General features: G+C 40.8%; 1 protein-coding gene and 1 long non-coding RNA gene across 6 annotated transcripts; one reads left to right on the forward strand and one right to left on the reverse strand.

The window, feature by feature from the left end:
• Nucleotides 1–4558: 4558 nt before the first annotated feature.
• On the reverse strand, nt 4559–22470 carry LOC105287613 (5-oxoprolinase). 5 transcript variants are annotated; one of them, XM_026969971.1, is made up of 24 exons: nt 22211–22470; nt 20850–21035; nt 20416–20601; nt 20037–20275; nt 19769–19931; nt 19596–19681; nt 19308–19509; nt 18909–19169; nt 18635–18739; nt 18281–18482; nt 17970–18186; nt 17751–17889; nt 17285–17562; nt 16938–17198; nt 16424–16529; nt 16174–16341; nt 15810–16054; nt 15563–15674; nt 15250–15474; nt 14005–14186; nt 13657–13816; nt 11570–11643; nt 7730–7864; nt 4559–6803 (listed from the first exon to the last, which is right to left on the reverse strand). In XM_026969971.1, the coding sequence occupies exons 2-24, from the start codon at nt 21012–21014 to the stop codon at nt 6608–6610; spliced, it is 4107 nt and encodes a 1368-aa protein (XP_026825772.1). In that variant the 5' UTR covers nt 21015–21035; nt 22211–22470; the 3' UTR covers nt 4559–6607. The 5 variants fall into 5 exon arrangements, with proteins under 5 accessions (XP_026825772.1, XP_011351552.1, XP_011351550.1 ...); XM_011353250.3 differs by lacking the exons at nt 4559–6803; nt 7730–7864 and having other exon boundaries at nt 11184–11643; nt 22211–22270; XM_011353248.3 differs by lacking the exons at nt 4559–6803; nt 7730–7864; nt 22211–22470 and adding an exon at nt 22008–22091 and having other exon boundaries at nt 11184–11643.
• LOC105287612 lies at nt 7026–7793 on the forward strand. Its single transcript, XR_003406585.1, has 3 exons — nt 7026–7438; nt 7510–7622; nt 7698–7793. It is a non-coding gene; the product is annotated as an uncharacterized LOC105287612 (long non-coding RNA).
• Nucleotides 22471–22520: the final 50 nt, after the last annotated feature.

The following is a 22520-nucleotide window of genomic DNA, read 5'->3' on the forward strand; positions in this document are numbered from 1 at the left end:
TAAGAAATTTTTTTAATTTTTAGTAATTTTTAACCTCGATTAAATATTAAGTGAAATACGATTTATGATTTTCTGATGTGATTCTAGTGTGTCGCCGGAGAACTTTGTGTGCTGTCCACTTTACAACTTTAACTATCATCTTAAAAGATTCGTGGAGATCTTCAAATCTGTGCTATTATAATGAAATTCCATCACCGCTGCTATAACGGTTATCGAGTGAAATATCCTTTGAACCTGTCTAAGACAAAGGAATTCTCATTCGTGCCGAGAATTGCTCAGTGCAGCCATTTGTCCAATTTTAATTACCTACTACATACCATGCTAATTGATTAATCTGTGCGCAAAGAGATCGTCTTAAAACAAAAGGTACATTCGTAAATCACATATTAGATGAAGATAAAAATATTATTCTTAACGTACATTTACACGCATCTCTTATATACGTGTGCAAAAATTGATAATGCCATTCAGACACTTCAAAAAAGCATATAAACTCTTGTTTTATTACAAAGTATTCAATCGAGTGCTCGATAATTCGGTTAATGACGCGACTTAAACGAGTTTCTTAAGAGACTGCAAACTTGGCTTGGAAGTTCGAAAGGTCTTAACACGAAGATCTCAATTCGAAGCGCGGCGTATGGCACGAGGTAAAAGACGAAACGATATTCCGGCACAGACAGTTCTCGCCATATACTTACAATAGTGGCGAGCCGGTAAAAGAGCAATTTTTTGGTTGTACTAAAAGGCCGCTCTAAAGTCTGAAAAGCGAAGAACATGGTTGGGAAACGTTCCCGTGCATGTACGAGCGTTAGAAACATATTCGTTGCATACATTTTCTACTTTAAAAGCATATAATGTTGCGGAGAATTGTCGAAAATTGCGGCAAATAAAAAATAATCTTGTGCATCATATCCCGCATCGTGCACGCTACGCAGCGGAAAGTAAGTTGAGTTTGTTGTGCGCACGTCAGCGTGCGGCGATGAATAATGCGAGGTATGAGTGACCGAAAAAATTGGCCTAAAAATTTCCATGTAACAGCTCCATGTTACTTGGGTGCATGATCGAGACATTTAGTGGCGAAACTTTTACACTCTCCTTGTCATGTGTGTCGTTGTAATCGAGCATTAAAACCGAGTGCTTCCTTATGTAGCCAATCAATAGCTGTCTCAAAGTTTGGGATCATATTATAGCATGCCGAAACTTTATCTTTGGTCTCGTTCCAGTTATCAAAGTTCATCAAGTTAACCGCGCGATGCTGCCAGCCGTCAAAGTGTTGTCTCGTTATCGAAAAGTCGTTTGGCCACTCAACTCGTGAAATTGATCTGTTAGTCACTGAACTGCTCGAAACTTGACGCTCAACAAATCTCAAGTAGTTGCAAATTTAATCACGCCATGACTCGATTCAAACGCTCGAAAGTCCTTAATAGTAATACGATCTCCCTTTTAGTTCTCTAGAACGGCGCATCTTTCGTTACAGAAATAGTTTATCTAGAATTAATTAAAAACACAAACATATTATTGTAACTAAATACGCGTAAAATAATAATTCATTTTGAGTATCGAAATTGATAGCATATAACATATAACATGCAAAAATTTATAAATTAACGAAAACAGAGGAAAATTGGGAAAACCATTATTAACGACTGCAGCAGAAGTCAGAAACATGAATGAGCGACAGGATTAATAGTTTGTGCAACAGTTAATAATTATCGCAATCACAGATTATCGAAAGCATATAATACAATGCTTTCGGATGTGAATTGCCCATCGAGAGAAATGATTGATGAGATATAATAGTTTTGATAATTTGACAGATGAGGGGTCGTTAACAATGGCAATCTCGCACCACACCGTACAGTCCTGCCGAAATGCAAATTTCATTTTCACATCGGCGAGAGATGAAAGCAAGTGGTAGCTGCGGGTATAGCGGCTATCAAACGACAAATGACATTCCTTTGTGACATTAACCGCCGCTACGCTAAATGTTTAAACACTAACGATTGAATTTCAACTGGGTTTTGAGGAATATGCGAAATGATCGTGATGATGACTTTTGTTTCCGATTAAACGGCGGTTTGCCCTTGTCGATGGATCTTCTTGTGAACCGGCGATTCATGCGTTTTACAACTATTGGTCCCGTTTGTTCATTAAACATCTCGCTATTTGCTCATTGCGAGATTTCATGGTTCCGCAAAGGTAATATATTTCTTTCTACTTTTTATTACACGTCACTATTATTTATTTACGCATATTTTCTTGTATAAATGTACTGAAAATGATTCGCGTACTTGTGGTTGAATAATTATGATTCTGGACGGGTTGAAGAATCGTAACTGTGAATGCGTTTTGCAATAAAAGCCCCTGTCGCGTATTCTCACGGAGCTTTGGCTGCGCTATTCATCTCCGTCGACGTAAGTTTCGCCAAGTCACTATCAAGGAAGTAATTATAATATGAAAGAGCACAGTCATTGGGGAAATCAACGGCGTTGTTCATGGGATACTTATACGCGGGAAAGATATTGTATCGTGGGATCCGCACGCGTAAAACTGTTAACTGAAAATTGACGGATGCTACGCATAAATATAGATTATTCAGATCTTATTTCGTCAGTTCTTTTTATTTTTGGTTTTTATCTTTTCTCTGTCTTAATCCATCTCTTATCTTCCGTCCATCAGAAAAGAGGAAAATAATGTATTCATTTGTCTCTTGGTAAAATATGTCTTCGCAAGATAGAAATTCGCAAAAATGGAAGGTACTCATCACCATTAATTACAATAATCGATTTTTTGGTGATCCAACTTGCTCTAATAATTTCTATTGCATTTTTCAGCTGCGCAGCCTCATAAATCGACGGAACATCGTCGACTATAGTCACCCCTGCGCCCATCACATATGCTACCGGTAGTATTTCACGGGGACGATATAAACAATTCATACATAAATAAGAGAAGCTTATTTAGTTAGAAGAACGTGACTGGATAATGCTCGGAGCCCTCAGCGCGGGATAAAATTAAGATGCTTCCCCAGCATCCTCGTGCGAGGTTCCTCTAAGTAGTCAACTCCGTTGTCGTCGTCGTCGTCGTCGTTGGGAGGGTGGAAAAGAAAAAAAGTACCCGGCGCTTCCTCCCACGTTAGACGGAAACTCTAATCAGATGTTCGCAATCTCAGCTCGAGAGACGAGAAAAATTTATTTCATCTCCGATAAGATTTGCTATACACGTGCGAGCTATCGTTTCTTCCAGGAGAATCTCTCGATTCTCGATTGCATCAAAACTAATACACGATGAATGACGAAGACTTCCGACGTTCGTCCGGCCGCTAAAAATTGTCAGCATTCGTAGAAGAATGACCGAGAAATAATCCACGCGGAATGGAGCGTGCCGACGAATTCTGGTCCGATCTTGACTCTCGTCGAGGAAGAACGGAAGTTTATTACGCGTTCTACGATCTATCACAATCACGAGTACCTCTACAACTTCGTGTCTAAGGAGGCAAGATCTTCAGTAAAATTTTGACGGTTCTTCAATAGGACCTGGTGGGCAGATGTAAAATACACAATTATTATCTCCCGCCGAGATAAAGTCAAAGTTTCTTCGATAGACATTACTCGACCAAAAGTTGAAAGGTTTACAGAACATCCCAATTCTCGTGCATCATTTTACCATGACACATTGATCGATTTGGCTCTTTCATTTCTCGGTGAAAAATGTCAGCGTGCCAATTACGTCAGTTGTCAATATAACTGTAAAGGCAGTATTCATATATCATCAATCATGTACATCAATTCAAGAAGAAAGTTTTACTTCAACAAGTAATAATTCTTTTAATTATTTATCTATTTTCGTATAATAATGTAATAATCTATCTCCTTTCAGTTGGAATCTTCTTTCTCACAATCAAGATGGGACACTTTCCCGAGTTAGTATTTTCCATCAAATCTTCATCGACGTCTCTCTACGGAATCAGAATCACTTAGCCGAAATATTCGAGAGAACCGATGGCCGGTTTAATTCGACGCGGGTCGCAAGCCGGACAAAGAGGCAAATCAAATGAAGTGGACGAGATTGAAGCGAATGACGTCAGCGCGATTATTCGAGGCGTCGTCGCTAGAGCTGTCGAATTATCGAATTGACCCTCGCCTCTCTCGGAGCCGCCTTAAGTGGAAGTTCCGGTCGTTGAAAGCGCGTCGCGTGTTGAGTGTCCGAGAATCGGGAATTAAAATCGTTCCACGTTGTTTCTGGCTGAATAAGCGCGAATCCTTCATCTTGTCCGGCACTTCAGAAAAATCACTCATATTCGCACAATCCACCTTCGGATGAGACGAATGAGACGAGAGGAGAAAATGAAAGAGGCTGAAGAATTTGGAGAGAAACAGCACTTTCCCGTGCAGAAAATTGTTAGGGCCTAATAAGAAAGTAAAGGTCCCTATAAGGAATAAATAGGGATGTCCTAAACAGGGATGCCCTATCATTGTCACATCGTGGCCCGATAGGACAGATGATTAAAACAATATTTTTTATTATTTCCTTATAAGGTTCCGAAAAAATATTTGTCCCTTATAAGGTCCCGAAAAAATATTTGTTACATGCCATTTTAGGGCCATATTAATATTGAGGAAATTAATCGGGACTTTTTAAGACCCTATTAATTTTTCTACACGGGTTATTTCGCGGACCTAGAACAATAATCCGACGGCTAATTCGAAGGCTGCTGCGCGGACTTTATTTTCAGTTTATTACGTTATACAGCGAACCCTCGGCTCGTCGGTTTCGACCTGAAAGTGAAACAAGATAAATTCTCTCCGGAGATATAATGGACGTCACGGTAACGGACGACTGCGGGAATATAATTGTCGTTTGTCAAGCTAACTTTGAGTGCGTTTCGAAGCGTGTTCCGGGACGTGTTTGGCAACGACCATCCCATGTAAATCCTCGAAACTGAGCGTTAGCAATTTTGCTCGTTTAATTACTTGTTTAATATGAAATGAGACTCATAAAGCGACATGCAGGTGACATTGCGTCCATACAAGTCTTTTGCACGCTTTTACGATGCAGGAACGTTTGCGGGAAAAATCGCGCGGTGCATACGATATTTCGAGGACGTGCGTGACAAGGTATTTTCACCGTATCCGCGGTATTCGTCGGGTATTTCGAAAACGACAAGGCTCGCGATGTCATAAAGAATTCCGATCGCGAAGGTACCAAGTATCGTCTAACTCGCGATAAGAGCGCGGAAAAACTACTTGCGACCTATCCAACTTTTTACGACTCGCTTTAACACGTAAAGTCGTCGTTTAACGTCGCTCGTGCGTTAGTGCGATTAACTCGAAAACTCTTTCTCACGCGGGCGTCGCGACGTTTGTGCGACGCTCACGCCCGAACACCCGGTAATTCGCCGACTCCTGATCGGACATTAAACAGCCTCGGGTATCGGAGTGTCTCCCTCGCTCTCCTTTACCCGCGAGAAAAAAAGGAATTACGCCAAATTGCGAAACTTCTGTCGACCAGAAATGGGAGAAGTTTGTCGAGGAGAAGATCGACATCCCCCGAGAAAATATTTGCCGTGAAAAATGGAATAGATAGGGTAGATTTATTTAGATTCCGAACAGAGTCCCCAAAGAATTATTAACAGGAACTCACAGCGACATGAATAAGTAAAAGATTGATAAATCTAGCATCTCTAACCAGATATATTCACAATTAATAGTAGATAAAGCACATAGATCGTTCCAAGTCAATTAAAAAAATTGTTGTTGAAAAATTGAAAAGGAAAATGGGCGACGGATATATACACGTAAATAAATATAAATAAAAGGTAATCAAATATAATGTAAATATATATGTACCTATACAATATCACATACAGAACGTGGAGATATCATAGACCGTTTATTAAAATGACAAGTGTGTGTCGTCAGCTGCTTCGCGTGCGCAGCAACGATTTTCCGACATGGTTGGAGAAATAAAACATTCGAGTTCGGAAATCAGTAGTTGCCAAGCACACGTGACGATACACGCCGATTTATTTTGCCATGCAAAGCGAAGTCACGTTTTCCTGCCATCCATCGTAAACTTCGCGTAAGCAAATCCGCGGATTATACGTTTCCGGATGTAACATGCGGATGCGGACGCAGGAGCAGAGCGTTACGCGATGCGCTATAAATTCGTCCAGCCGTAAATCATACATTACATTCAGACGCGTTACGTGTCCTTGGCATCCATCAAATTAAAGGATATTCGACATCATAATTCTTCTTGTCGCGCTCGCGAACATGTAAATCTCAACGTCGAACTGCGAAGCAAAATACTTTAATCTGGCATTGTAATCCCGCGCATTTCTGATTAACGTAAGCACGTACTTTATATTTAGTAAAATATATTTCATCTAAATCTCTTTTTTAACGTGGAAACTGTACTCGTTAAGCGCCAAAGTTTGTAACGATTATTCGATTGGTAGTAGCCTCATCCTAAATTGTTTTCGAAAATAGCAGATAAAAAATTTTATTTGATTTTAATCAATTTTTATTTTATTTTAGCAACAGCGATTACTCTACTTGCCAACGCCATACAGAATTGTTTTGTCCAATGGCTGCTTCACCAATGGCTATTTCACCTTGTGCGCCGGCCAGTCTCTGTCCCAGTAATTGAAGCCGTCGAACTCATACATCTCATCCCATTCGGCATTGATCTCGCGTATGTACGGGTCAAGGTATCGATACTTCTGATCCTGCTCGTACGTGATCCACTTCTCTCTGGGTAGGTATACCTTCAGGAAACTCAACTGCATAGCACGTATAAGCCTGCAAAGCACACGAAACTGCCACGCTCGCAAAACTCCGGAGTGGCTTAACTGAAAAATCAGCTGCATAGTCGCTCTCCCAGAATCAAAAGGAAAAGAAATAAAAAGTAAAACAGAGTGAAGGCGGAAGCACCGAGATGTATATATATATATATATATATATATATATATCTCTCTCTTTCCTTCTCTTGCAGACGGTAAAAAGCTCCGGCAACTACCTTAGAAAAGCGCGAGCACCGGAAGTAGAGCGACTCGAGCGAGCCGTCGAAAAGCGTTCTATCGAAAGCTCGACTCGCACACGAGAATATGCCGGTCAGCCAGCTGCGAAGGCAAGCTCCAAATTAGAGCTTGTTAAGCGAATTTAGCATTTAATAAAAGCACCAGGCACGGCGACTCCTTAGAGCGCGACGCATCCGGCGCGGCGTATCTCATCCGGCCAGTCTCGTATACATAGCTTCTGCTATCCAATGAAGGTATCTCTTGAGGAGTCTACGTGCCGCCCTACGAGGTTCAGCAAAACTTTATATCGGCCATTTAAAAGAGCGAATGTTGGGCGAATGGCCCGGCCCGGGACGTAATCTTCACTGTTATACGTCGTAGCCGTTAAAGTGAGATATCAACCCGGTCGCTGTATTGGTGCGCAGTTATTTTATGAAGTATTATATTATATATATGCAGTTACATTTTTATATATAATTTTATTAAAGTATTAAAGAGGAGAGAGAAGAGAAACCGTTCCTGTGCTTCTGTACGCGCTTTCACCCCCAACGAGAGGAATATATATCCGCAGCTAAACGCACTTTTCATATTTGATTATTTTGTATTGCTTTATATTATTCATTTGATATTATTTTGTGTAACCATTCACGGATGTTGATAATTTTTAACGTTACAGATCGTTGCGATGTCAAGTCCATGATGTATTACCTAAAGTTCCTGGTGTCTACCATCTCTTCGGGCAATCTACGCAGAGCTTCCAGTACAGCAGGATGGGTGTGATCTATAACGTCGTGCGTGTAGAGACCGTATCTGTTGAATCCCGACCATTCAAACGCCAATCTACTCAATGTATATTGCCATGTCTCTTTACTGTCACAATTGTGCCGACTCTGCGCGAAATTCCGTTGCAGTAATTTAAGACTTTTCATCAATGTCGAAGGAAGTTTCATGCTGCAGGAAGCACGCGCAAGCACGTGTTCTCATAAATCTCGCCGCGATTATGAAAACTTTTATAATCCGCGTTAAGATGTTAACCCTCCAACGATTATCGAAGCTTACAGACGGAAATGAAGGTGCAATGCGTTCCTCAATTGTTCCGATTTAAAACGCGTGAATTTATTAGCGCAATTATTTATTTAAATTAACTTTCTTAATGTAAGGATTAGTATACATTTTCTGTCTTTTTTTAATTTTTTAGAATGTGCACGTAAGTAACGAAATTGTATGAGCAACGGTACAGAACAGACAGATTTATAAATGACGAAAGTACAATTCTCTTTACAAATATTTTTGTATTATCATACTGTGCAAAATGTACATCTTTCTGCATTTTAGAATTCTTTTCCCCCCCCCCTCTCTCTCTCTCTCTATCTATCTCTTTCTCTCTTTTTGAGCGAACTTGCAAAACAGTTAGCTGAAAGTGAAGCACATCGGAAAGCTGCAAAATCTCGCGAAAATAAAGCCACGGTGGAGCCACCACACTTTGTCGAATAGCCGGCAAATAGGAGGAAGAAAAAAACGGAAAACGGAGAGAAAAGGCCGGCGGCGCGGAAGTTGCCCGCGTAACAATGCCTTTGCGAGCGCTGCACTTCTATCCCAGTCGGTCTTCGTATCGCCGTTCCATTTATCCCCGACGTGCATGGAAGTAACATCCACAACGCTGTCCCATTTCCCACAGAATCCCACCGCGCCAATTTCTCGCCTGCGTTTCGTCGCCGCGTACGTTAGCCACTCGATCGTTACACGATTCTCGTTAAAGCGGAACGAGCGGAGACACGCCATCAGCGTTCTCCAAAGTTGGACAATTTAATTTACCAGTTGGTGTTTGTCAAATTAAAAATCCACTGACATCCCGGAACAATTGTGGCCCGCTAAATACGAATTATTGTATTTCAATTAACGTAAACGCGACCGCGAATGTCAGCGAGCGTTCGCGCGTTTTGCCGGCGCGCGAGTCGCTTTTTCTCTTTTATGCACTCAGATGTATCGTTTTCCTGCCGCGTCCCTCCCTCGTGATACTTCCATCGTTCATTGTAATTCATACGTATCCAGACCACGTGGTGCAATTTACCGGATGTCCAAGACGTGACACGCGGCTGTCACGGGCGTTTCAAGCGCGCAGAACACTTCCGTGTCATGCTCAATGTGCTCTGATGAGTCGCGTTGCTGCGCCAACGTAGTCGCGCTACGTGACGGAACTTTCTAATATTTTATATATGCCCGACCGTGTTACTGCGTAATTAGACACGTCGCGAGATCAAGTTGTTATAATAAGCGTGATACTTTCTCGAATGCAATACCGATGTTCTCGGGATTTTACCGCCAATTATTATTTATTCAAATTATAATTTACTCTTCGTCTTCAAAGTATAATTTAATCACGATTGATTTTTAAGATATTACGGGGTATATCAACTGTCTGTCTTCATCTGCTTAGCGCTGCTATCCCATTAATTAATTTCGCACGTCATGAGCGCCGACGAAGCGATTAAATTACAAAGAACCGCGTTTCAAGTAGCCGATCTCTCAAACGAGCGGGCGGAAATTGCGGGGGTAGTGTGAAACATTATTCAACGAAAAACTCGCGGAGGTACTCCCTCTCTCTTATCCATAAAGAGCACGCGGTGCCGTAAGTTTTCGAACGGCAGAATCTCGATGGGGCGAGATGAGACGGCGATTCTGGCGTAGCGCAAGAGCCGCAACAACTTCGTGCGCCGCGCCATAAAAAACTTGTTCGGAGATGTTTCCATTCTGCGTGCGCACCCTTTCCCCGCGCGTGTCATCTATCCGCGCCAAGCACCCACTTGGATTTTCATTCCATTGTAAACCATCGATCGATCGCCGCGGCGAAGGGAGACTTTTTCGTTGTCTCCGGTTCTCGCCCTTTTTACGAGCGACACTATCTTCCGCGTTCCTCGCCTTATTCAACAGCGAGAGTAATCGCGCCGCGTGATATATACGATCGTGAGAAAGACACTCTCCACGAGGAACACGCCCTTTCAGTTTCATTCGCCCGGATTACGTCCTCCTCATCGAGAGGAATAAAAGTTTAAGATTCCGCGGCGACTGGAACACTCGCGACTACAAATCCAAATGTGCAAAGGGACTTGGTAGAGAACGTAAAACTGGCGCGACGGTGTTCTGCTCCTCCTAATCGATGAGAAATGCGGAGAAAATTTCTGCAGGAAGGTATTTTGTTTTAAAACTGTACGCAGCGTTTGAAGTTTAACTGATTTGACTGCTAAATTTAATTCTTGAGTTTTTCACTATATTATAACTGCGCAGCTGCAGAAAGTACGTCGCAAAATGTGAATAAAGCTAGAAAAATGAAGCTAAATATAATGAAATGAAATGGTACAGTCACAAGTTGGAAATTAAATGGTCCAAAGCTTTTTATATCTACACAGAAAAAAAGTGTCACATCAAAACTTATATACTTGTATATACGCAACAATTTATAATCTTCGTAAAAGAATTTAATAATCTTAAAAATATATTTTTCTTGATTGAACTATACAAAATTGCTTTATTTAAAAATTGCTTTCTTCGTTTAACGTGATATAATTTCATTATTTCATTTTAGTTGAAATTCAAGATTATTAAATTCTTTTACGAAGATTATAAATTGTTGCGTATATACAAGTATATAAGTTTTTATGTGACACTCACTTTTTTTCTGTGTATGCTTTAATATTTAATACTTACATTAATTTACTGAAAATGTGAATAATATTAAACATGAAGTAATATGAATATTTTTTACAGCGCGCTTATGTTACCCGTTTCACAATCTAATTTTTCTTCTGCCAGCAAATCGGAGAATCTTGAACAACGTTCCATGGAAATGCAATCATAATCCAGCCGCTATGTAGGTCAACACGATGACATTTCGACCAGTAATTACTCGTGCCGGAAATGAAACGACGGCCATCTTGCACCTGCCGCAAATCGAACGGACCGGCAAATCGAGGAAATTAACCGCAGCAGATTTAATTCCTATGGGAATTGACGATTTCTCAGAGGACGCAAATCGACTTGGAAGTGACGGTACAAGCGCGCTGAATGACTGTATTGGGGAAAAGTCCATCAATGAAGCGAAGCTGCAGGATTCCACGGGAAATGTGGAAGAAGGAACGGGAAGAAAAAATATGCCGAAGAAATAAAATTTGCTAATATGAATTTATCAACATACACGCTTAAAAATATATAAACATTTAAAGTATATAACAACAAATCATGTAGTTACAAACGGCATTTCTCAACAATCGTTTCACGAGGTACAACGAGGAGACCACATTTCCCCAACGTTGCTACATCATTCAGGAAATTCCTTTACTGTTAAGGGAATCGACAAAGGGTGCAACTGCCACATTGGCTTTTCCGGAATGTATATTCGGCACGATTTGTCACATTTACAACGACAAGTACGAGCTTTCCTAGACAGATTCCTGGGCCTTACGATACTCGAAAACACTTCCATGCTCCGTAAAACTGCGTGGACTTCTAGGAGACGGATCTTTCATCGAACGATCAATTTTCACATGTGACATCGTCCCTGCTTCTTTCTTCTCATCAGGCTTGCCGAAACCACCACCGCCCGGAGTTTCCAAGATGAATTTATCCTATAAAAAAGTTATACAATAAATAAGTGTAAACTTATAAGCTAAGCATTCTTGATACTACAATTGCATTTTGTCGAATTAAAAGCGTTGCAATTCATATTGTAAAAAAGCATATTTCTTTTTCATGTTTTTAAGTGTCGCAAGTTTGTTATAATTTTCTTGCATACAAAGTGGAATATACGTGTATAATTACATAAGATCCATAATTATTCACAGTAGAAAAAGAGAAAATGCAATTTACGTTATTATCGTGTAACGAGCATTAGACACGCATTTTGTCGAATATAAAAACACGCACATTACGGCATTACAGCACTCGTAACAGTCGCCGAAAGTTTAAACTTATCGTGATCAAATTACAAGTTTATAATTATTAAATGCAGTGAGAGACGACAAATGCGAGGAGCACACGTGCGGTCACGCCACGCTGCTGAGGCTTTTCGCCGTGTGTACCGTTGTGCATCCCAACTTTTGATCAAACCGCTAGAAACTATTCCATCGCAAGTTCACCGCAACATCGCGACATCGCAAAATAACATCATCGAGATTTTTGGCAAAATTGCGTTCGCGCATGACGCGAATCCATCGTGTCGCATATTAATGAGAGATTTATGGCGGAAAATCACGCGATGCGGAAGCAAAGAGCGTCAATTACGTTCATATAGAGAGCTCCCGCAAAATTACCTCATGTATAGGAAAGCTAATGCAATTACGGGCATCCTCGCCGTATGATTGAGCAGTTTGTTACTGTAAAAAGGTAGCGCGCAATTATTAAAGAGTCTCTTACAAATGTTTAATGATGCAAACTCGTATCACATAATCGTTTTAATTAAAGTAACAGCACGGAGAGTGTTCGGACAAATGGAGAACATGTTTCCGCGATACGATGATAAGCACGATCACGTGCCGCGATGCTCAAGTACAAGCTCTTTATGAAAAGTCTTTTTATCCCGTCCGCGATGAATTATGCGTCAATGTCCGTCCTTAATGAAATTCACAAAATTACTAACGCGCGGAATACCTGCCGGCGACAAAGGCCCCGAACGCTCGCTCGCTCGAAGGGTCTTTCTCGTTTGCCATTTCAAATGCGAAAGAGGGCAAAGATTTTCTCGCCAGCCGTGAATTCGTTTCGCTCGGCGCGGCGCGATATGCCGAGCGGAGATTAAAAGAAGAACCCGGCCACCGAAGGGAAAATGCAGCAACGGATGAGAGAGAGAAAGATGAGGGAGATACCAGGGAATTCCGGTGCATACACTTGCATGGTAATCGCCGTCCTCTCTCTCTTTCTTTCTCTTTTTCTTTTTCTCTCTCTATGGCTAACACGAAATGTTTGGAAACGTGCAGGCCGCACGGACCCTCGTGGTCCGATGACTTTAAAAAGAAATTTTCGCGAAGCCCGATGTCAGCGAACGCGTACAGCTTCTTGTGCACTTCTATCGCTGCTTTTGCCTCTGCACTACTTGCCTCGCGTTTTTTTATTTCGCTGCGGGAGCGTTACGAGAACCGGAAAGCGCGAGTCTCGCCGAATGCACAAAGCTCGACTTCTTTTAATGAAATAAGATAAAAGCGAAGTCTGTGAGAATTTCGTTCGACGACACAAACGGAGATGTTTGTGCATTCCACGGTGTGTACCAATTACAATTTGTGATAAGTGAATAAAAGATATGTGAGATCTAAAGCAGAAAGCATCATAAGTGTAATATATAAATTATCAGGCGCTAATTAATTTTAACGAGATGTTACAAATAAAATAAAACACGACGGAAATGATAAATAATAATTTCTAAATAGTGATTCTAAATTTTCATACGATATTGCTTGATTTTGCAACTCTTGTAAGTCTCTCGAGTTGAAATGTTCTCAAACATGAAAAAGAATATTTCAAAATAATTCTTTTTTAAGCTTATCTTAATTTTTGAAGCTTAATATACTTATATACTTTTGAATATAAATAATTTTGCAAAATATATCGACTGTCTAGGCGAAAGGGATGTTAGTTAAAGTATCACTCACCCCCGCGTAGACCGAGATGGCGGCTTTCGGACCTAAGTTAATTCTTCTGCCATTTGCGCGCACCAGAGTATTGCGGCCACGCGCTCCATCACCACCATCACCGTAACCGGGTGGTGCGTGCACCCTTCGTTCGGTTAATACGGATAAAATCATCGGAGCTCTGCAGCAAACGTTGCAAAAATCTTATTGTAAATGAAAGTAATAGCTTTTCTCACAACTACCCTTAATTCCAAAAATATTACATTAATAGTCTTTTGATATTCTAATTCTTTAGTAACACAAAAAAGGAGGTTTGCACGAATATCGAAAATGCTTTTTTTTATCGGTTCGAAAGGAGATTCCGATTACCTAAACGTCATTTCACGCACAACGCCGTCACCGCCAACATACGTCCCATCACCGCCGCTTCCGGGTCGAAGCGAGAACTTGTCGAGCACAACCGGATACCGAAGCTCCAGTATTTCCGGATCGGTAATCCGCGTGTTGGTCATGTGCGTGTGAACACCGCTTCTGCCATTCCATGTCGGTCCCTGAGGAAATGTGGATGTTATCTGTTAAAGAAGCACTCTTCACGGCTTCGCCGAGAAGATATGATGCCCGTCTAATCTAAATGAAGTCCACCCAAATTCCATCTCACGAAAAATGAGTAGATATCATATACAGGGTGTCCCGGGTTTTAACCGACAAACTGCGGGAGCATATTCTACTAGTGGAAATAAGAAAAAATTCTTATATCGAGTTTGCTTAGAAATGCTTTATTACAAAGTTATAAACCAATATTGAAAAGAAATATGAGATAAGTAACAACGAATTTTTTCACAAAAATAAAAATTATCTACGCAATGATTTAGTGACGCATTTCAAAATGTTGTCCTTGCACATCGATCCAAGCTAGACATCGACGTAGAACAGAATTTGTTACAGTACGACATTCCTGAAAATTTTGTTGCATCTCAGTAACTGAATTAGTAATTCGTTGCTTTAAATCTATCTGGTACTCTCCTGTTAGGAAATCTACGTTGATACTCTCGTACGGCAGCTCGTGCATTTCCGTGACAGAATCCGTACACGAAATGAATATCAGTGTATTCCTCATTTGAAAACACTTTTGGCATTCTGATAGTAATTGCTAGTTCACACGACGATTGAAATCTAACGGCTACTGTTGTGAAAGTAACAATCATACTGAATCGTTTCAACATAGTGAACATGAATACATGTGAATACACATAACATAAACATCTTCGACCTTCCAAATTCTACACTATGTTCCGTTGTTACTTATCTGATATTTCTTTTCAATATTGGTTTATAACTTTGTAATAAAGCATTTCTAAGCAAACTCGATATAAGAATTTTTTCTTATTTCCACTAGTAGAATATGCTCCCGCAGTTTGTCGGTTAAAACCCGGGACACCCTGTATTTTTATCTTGTACAGATTTTTCCGAGGATTCTTGCTCATAGCTATTATTTTCATATCTTTTATAATTTCTTTTGTAAAATAAAGAAAAAGTCTTTCAGTTATTCAGGGTAACTCACTACTCGTCTTGCAATTGATTGAGGAGATTTATAATTATTTATAATGATCTTACTGCTCCGCTACCACCAGCGACCGTCTCATAATAGCCCCATTCTTCGGTGCCCAAGGTGATATTGTTCATGCAGCCCTGCGAGGCCGCGCAGATCTCAAGAGCTGTCAGGATCACATCGACGATACGCTGCGATGTGAGGACGTTGCCGCCCACTACCGCCGCGTTCTCCGAGGGATCGAGCAACGAACCCTCCGGGATAATTACTTTCACCGGCTTCAGACACCCCTGCGGAGAGAACGAGACGTTTCGCAACGAGAGCTGGAATTGATCGTTGGGTTTCCTGGGGAAAACGTTTCCCGAGGAGAGGCGTTACCTGATTCAACGGTATGTCATGGCCGACGATGCACCTCAAGCAGTAAATTAACGCCGACAGAGTTATCGCACGTGGCGCGTTGCAGTTACCCCATAACTCGTAACCCGTTCCTCTGCGAACACAAATATCGCTCTGTAAAATATCGTTCCGCAGATTTGCGACTCTTACGTGAGGCGACACGAGATTTTCTCAGAAAGCGATCATTATTTTCAGAATTTTTTAAACTTTAAGATTTTATAAGATATACCTGAAATCGAAAATCGCTTCGCCCTTTTCTATATCGAAATCCACATGTAACTTGATGGGACTGCCATCATCGAGATAATCAACGGCGTTAGCATTCGTCTTCATCGTTCGTTGTTCGATCTGTGAACCTACCCATTTCAGCATTTCCCGCACAGCAATTTCGGCATTATGTTGTATATGACCCATGTATGCTTGAACCACTTCAAGAGTGTATGCATCGATCAGTTCGTTAACTAGCTGCGAACCCTTAAAAAGGAATTATAGGAAATTTTGCTATTAGATTTAAAATGGAATCAGTATTCCAAGTGTAAATAATTTTATAAAAATGCTCGTCCCGATATTTTATGTGAATAATTGAGACTTACTTTTTGGTTCGCCGCGATCTGAGCTTTCAAGTCGCTAATGTTGTTCGTAAGGTTCCTGGTTCCCGAACTTCCTGGTACTTTGCCCGGCGCCATCAAAGCATCCGTCAGTTCCTTTTCTCGAAATTTTCCGTTCTGCACCAGCAGAAAGCTCTTGAAAGTTGCGCCTTCCTGAAAAGAAAAAAGAAGAAAGTAAATGCACATGTATAATTTTCGTAAAACATGCTTAGTAATAATAATCGTATGCTCGTACCTGAAGCAGGCTCGTTGAATGCGGTGGCATCGAGCCTGGTGTGATGCCACCAATGTCAGCGTGATGGCCTCTGCTAGCCACGAAGAATACTGGTGTAGGCACATCTCTGTATACACAAAATTCGCATCAGAATACTCTTAGTTAAAATCTATCTAAAACTGATTATCAATGAAAGAAAGAGCTTCTCTGGGAAGATCGTAACTGTACTCCTTTCAGTTGTCACCACGTTAGTAGTTAACTCGCGAAATTTCACGGATAGAATAACTATCGTGTCCCGAATAATCGTTTGTTGGTCTTTTCTGGTGAATGAGACATTAAATTTCCCACGAAAGAAAGAACCGTGGAGTCCGCTGTGAAACAGTGAAGAAAAAAATCTCAAAAATAAATTATTAATGAATCTTTAAATGTTAATGAGATTTTTCATAATTGAAACATTATCTCTAATATCTGTAATATCTGTACTTTCCAGAGAATTTCTTCAAACATACGAGGATATCTGTAAATACGAGGAAACCTGTAAAATACTGGCGTAATGACTGTCAAGTCAGGAAGGTGAGAGCCGCCCGCTGACGGATGATTCGAGAGGATCACGTCCCCTGGAGAGAATTTGCCGTCGAATGCCTTCATCTGGTATTGCACGGTTTCCTGCATGGCACCAAGGTGCACTGGGATGTGAGGCGCGTTCGAGACGAGACCGCCATCGGGGCCGAAAATCGCGCATGAGAAATCCAATCGTTCCTTTATGTTGGTGGAGATCGAGGTCCTTTGAAGCACCCTGACGAGATTTGGAAACACAGGTATTACTCCACGGCATTTTGACGAAAGGGAGTTGTCGTTGAAATTATTCACTGACGCACGTACCGACCCATTTGTTCAGCGATACTCATAAAACGGTGCGAGAAAATGCTGAGCTGGATAGTGTCGAGATCAGTGGTGACTTTCGTTTGCAAACCTTGTCCAATCGTGATCTTGACGTCTCCGCGACAGGTAATTTCCGCGACACAATCCGGTTCGACCAAAATTGTGCTCAGACTGTCCATGATGATGACGGGACCACGCAGAGTATCTCCAGGTGACAACGAATTTAACTGATACACACCGGTCTGTTGATAACCGCCTTCGAAGTACACCATTGTGGTCTAGAAAATATATAGTATTTGTTTCTAAATTTTTCTATAATAATACTCAATTTAGTTTTTTTACTTTAATTTAATTTAAGCTGTTTTTAATTTTAAGACTCGAATTTAATTTAAATATAAAAAAATTCTTAATTTAAAAAATAAAAAATAACCATTTGGATTGTTTTTTTTGGATCTATCAGTCTTACCTTCTCAGCTTTTGGTGGGGCTCGCGAACGAGGTAACATGGGATCCTCGGTGATTTCTGTTTTACCAGTTCCCCGTATTCTCACGTCGTTCACCAGAATCTTGCGCTCCGGCATAGTAAAACCAAACTCCGTCATGTATCTAAATTGAAAGAAAATTAAAAATAAAAAAGTAATTAAAATGTATTTTATAATTTTTCTTTAATGTCGATAAAATCTTGCCTTTTTAGGAAAGAAGCGAGGAAGTCTCCGTGCCTAGTGCCGGTTTTGTTTGAATCTCGATCTGCGGTACACATCAAAGCGCAATCCGTACCCTCATAACGCAAGTGTAAAAACGATTCCGTTTTTATTTGAGAATCGGCGAATCCTTGTGCGCGAAGTCTGTTACGAACTTTAGCCTCCATTGTGTCCAGACGATCGTCCAAACGATCGAAGCTCGCTGCACATGCATACAAATTAAAGATTATGCAACAATATTGATAAAATTTCACGAAGTAAGAAGAGTTGAAGAAAATAACGTTATTTTAGATTACCGGGATCATAGGTTTCGGCACTTGGTTCCTGGGCCTCCTCGACGACGTCTGCCAACGCCATACCGTAAGCTGACAGAATACCGGCGTACTTGTGGACGAAAACTGTGCTGATGCCCAACGATCGAGCGATTGCACAAGCATGTTGTCCTCCGGCGCCACCGAAGCATGCCAAAACGTGACGAGAAGTGTCGTAACCTTTTGCCTAGAAAAAAAAGAATTTTTTTCAAGAAAGAAAATAAAGATGATTTAGATGAGAATGCATCGAGAAACGTAAATTTTAGTTTACATTATGCTAACGTATAATGCAAAAGCTAAACGCATATATCTAAAAGATGCAAGCGATATAAATTGAACCTGAGTCAAGGCGCGAATCGGTCTGCACATGGTCTCGTTCGCCACCCTGATGAATCCCATAGCCACCTCATCGATCGATATGTCTTCCTGCAGAAATAGCTTTATCTGCAATGTACGTGAATATATTTTAAATATAAAGTAACTTATATAAAGAAGAATATTTTCTTACTTTAAAAGAAATATAAAAATATATAATAGAAAAAGTATATAAAAGAAATAATCTTTCTGCGATTTTCAAACGACACTTCTTACTTTTTGTGCATCACAAAATTACCTCGTTGGCAAGCTCCTTGAACATCTGCAACGTGCAGTCTTTATCGAGCGGCTCGTTCTCCTTAGGCCCGAAAATCTGAGGGAAGTACTCGGGCAATAGACGGCCCAACGCGAGATTCGCGTCCGTCACGGTCAGCGGGCCATGCCTCTTGTAACATGCGGGTCCAGGACATGCCCCCGCGCTCTCAGGCCCGACCACGAAGAGGCCCGACCTGAAGAAAAGCATCGATCCACCGCCCGCCGCGACTGTGTTGATGTCCAACTTCAATTCAATTTTTACTTAAGCGAATCGGAAAACTCTCTCGCTTTTCACGGGTGAATGCAGCTTTGACTTGCAGTAACCGCGTATGTTTCCAAAATCGTCAAAAATAAGATAAAATCTTGGAAGAAAGATCTATACCTGAGGAGCCTGTATAGCGATGCCCGCTGTAGTGCTCTCGTAAACGTGCTCGTAGCTACCTCCATATCGGCTTACGTCGGTCGATGTGCCACCCATATCGAATCCGATCACCGGTAGATCAGTCTCTTTGCCGTAAGTTGTCATTGCGTATCCTACGACACCGCCAGCTGGTCCAGAGAGTATCGCGCGGGATCCGTTAAAGCTTGAGCGTGTCAAAAATCAAAATGCGGTCTCTTTTAATTCTGAGATAATAAAGGAAACTGAAAAATGACTTTTGCCGATAGTTACGAGTGCATAGGTGTCAATCCACCGTCGCTCTGCATGAACAGCACGTTCACGTCCTTCAGATTATTCCTGAATCCTGAGGAGAAGCTCTGAAAATGTATTCGTCGCAATTTGAAGATTCCTTAATTGCTCGGGAAAGTCTTTGAACTTTGTAATTGTCAAGCAACATTTTATACCTGGAGATAATTCTTAATGTGCGGCGTCAAGTAAGCATCTGCGCATGCCGTGAAGCCTCGCGGGACTATTCTGGTCATCGGCATCACCTCGTGCGAGAGAGACACCTGCGAGAAACCAGCTTGTCTTGCCAACTCGCCAATTCTGATTTCGTGAGCCGCGTAACTGAAGTGTCAAACAACAAAATCATTAATATAATAAAAATAGAATTAACATACAATTATATAAATTTCAGAGAAATTCGGAGAGATTCAGCTGCAGTCTACTAACGTATAGCTGTGCGCCAGAACGACGGCGAGACTCTCTATTCCCAAATTACGGAGTTTCCTCAAGTCTTCCATCAGTTGAGCCTCATCGAGTTCCTGAGTGACGAACAGATCCTCGCCGGTGGAACCCTTCACCCTTCGCCAGGATTGGTTCTCCAATTGGCACCTTCCTGGCAACGACGGGATTACTCTGCACTTCACGCCTATCACATTTTTGTACAAGACCTCCGGCATCACTATCTCCTGCAAATATTTAGCCAGGAAATCAACGGAAGGAAACCGCACGATTACATAATCGAGATAAATCTCGTGAAAGTCGCAGACTCTGCAGCTCGCTGAATTATCTCGAAATAAATGGACTTGTATGATTGAAGTGTACGAACCAAATCGAATATGTTCGGCCGGGCCTGGTTACCGATGTACAAGAGATCCTCGAAGCCCTCATTTATTAACAGCGCCAGTTTCGCACCCGTTCTCTCCAACAGCGCATTGGTGGCGACCGTCGTTCCCATCCTGATCCAGCCAATCTCAGAAGAATCCACCGCGCCATCCATTTTCACGCCGGTTTCCTGAAATCGCAGAACCGTGAAGACTACGAGATGGTTTAACATCAAGAATTCTGTGTGAAATATGAAACATATTTATGCAATTACTATGAAACGTGTTCCGTCCATTTATAATAATATCATAATTTTCTGAATCCTTTTTCATAATTTTGCTTTCACAGTTTTCGTGCACTCGTTCTTGCAACTTTGTCAGCGTGCTTGTTCATCTTTGCAGTTGCAATTGCTAGTTGCAATATATGATCGTAACGTACCTCTTCCAGTATTCTGCGGATACCCTCCGTTGGAGCGTCCTCATAATTCACAGGATCTTCTGATAGCAGTTTCATGACTCGAATCTTGCCCCCGGGACACCTGGCGTATATGTCAGTGAACGTGCCACCGCGGTCTATGGCGAATTGGAATTTGTTGTCTCCCATTGCTCGCTGATGTGGACCAAACTGAGGAGAAGAAGAATTTCACACGTTATTCTGTGAACTTTGTTCTTGTGACTTATACGAATTATATCCTCATGTTTCTCTCTCGATATCAAAATTATTCTTGTATAGTTTGATGAAACACAATCCATCTTAGAAGAGTATTTTATTGTAATGTAATCTAAAATCTTAGTTGCTTGATTTTATCAAGTTTTAAATGAACACTGATACGTAATTCGTTCGCACATTTTACTGCTAGTAACACTTGGTTATACGAAAACCGGTGTGTACAGTAGTACACTCGAGCACGATTTCTGATAAGAAACTAATTTATATCACTCCCACGAGAGGAAGAGTCCTGATTATTTGATAAGATATGTGGAAGACTACATGCAAACGTATTGCGTAATAGATACTCTTCTGTATCAGAATTGCTTCAATATGATCCCGATACAATTTTGTTTTCGCACTTAGCATTTATAACGTTATCTTAGGTAACAACAAGTCTTGTTAAGCATTTCAAGAACTCGTAAATATTTCTTATAAATATATAAGCATTTATAAATATAAATACTTATAAATATAAGTTTCTCCCTGTCTATATCCGTATCTATCTCTGTAACTGTCCGTATCTGTTTTCGCCGCTCGCCTATTTATACGGATTATAAGGCAAATAGTACTTTTCCGAAATTTTGCCAATCGAATTTTGGCACACCAATTTATTTGTTTCGCATTAAAAGCCATAAATACCGTCTCAGGTGTTTAGCCCGAAAATGATTAACTTCATCGTCAACGTATGAATCCGTATGCAATTCTGCAATTCATCTACAGTATTATTATAACTCAAGTTAACACTTTTAAGGCCAACGCATTGTGATAAATATTTCACAACAAATTTCGCTGCGTTGAATAATTTTACTGCAACACATCACGTAGCAATATTGTAACGATGAAAATACATCATGTACAAATGTATCATTACTATCTTCGTTTTACCACGAGGCAACGTTGTGTATAACCAACAGCTGTAGCAATACTAATCTACTACCGGAGCGACTGTGCCTGGAATGCGAGGAATTTCAGGGTCCCTATTAGATTCAAGGGTCCCCATGAAGGTTCTCAGCCCAAAAGTTAGAAACCGACACTCTTGGTCAACAGTAAAATTAAAATAATTTTTCCGGAATTTTTATATTACTTACACTTGGCAAGTAAAACGTCACATTCCGCTATTTTGTGACGTTAAAGAATTACGTAATTACAATTGAAAGAATTATATAGATTTATTTTTTTTGTGTTTTATTATTTTATTTTAAATATATTTTATTACATAGAAATTAAACTTGACAGTATATCATATGATATTTTCTATTGTGTATTATGTCAAATTGTCTTTAATAAAAAACTGACATTTACAAATCATGAGCACGCGCGTGATGAGAATCGCTGAACAGATATAGAGACTGCGCAGAGAAACGAAACACTCTATTATACCGGGTGACCGAAAAGTAA

This window comes from Ooceraea biroi, chromosome 5, assembly GCF_003672135.1.
Source record: "Ooceraea biroi isolate clonal line C1 chromosome 5, Obir_v5.4, whole genome shotgun sequence".
Classification (NCBI taxonomy): Eukaryota; Metazoa; Arthropoda; class Insecta; order Hymenoptera; family Formicidae; genus Ooceraea; species Ooceraea biroi.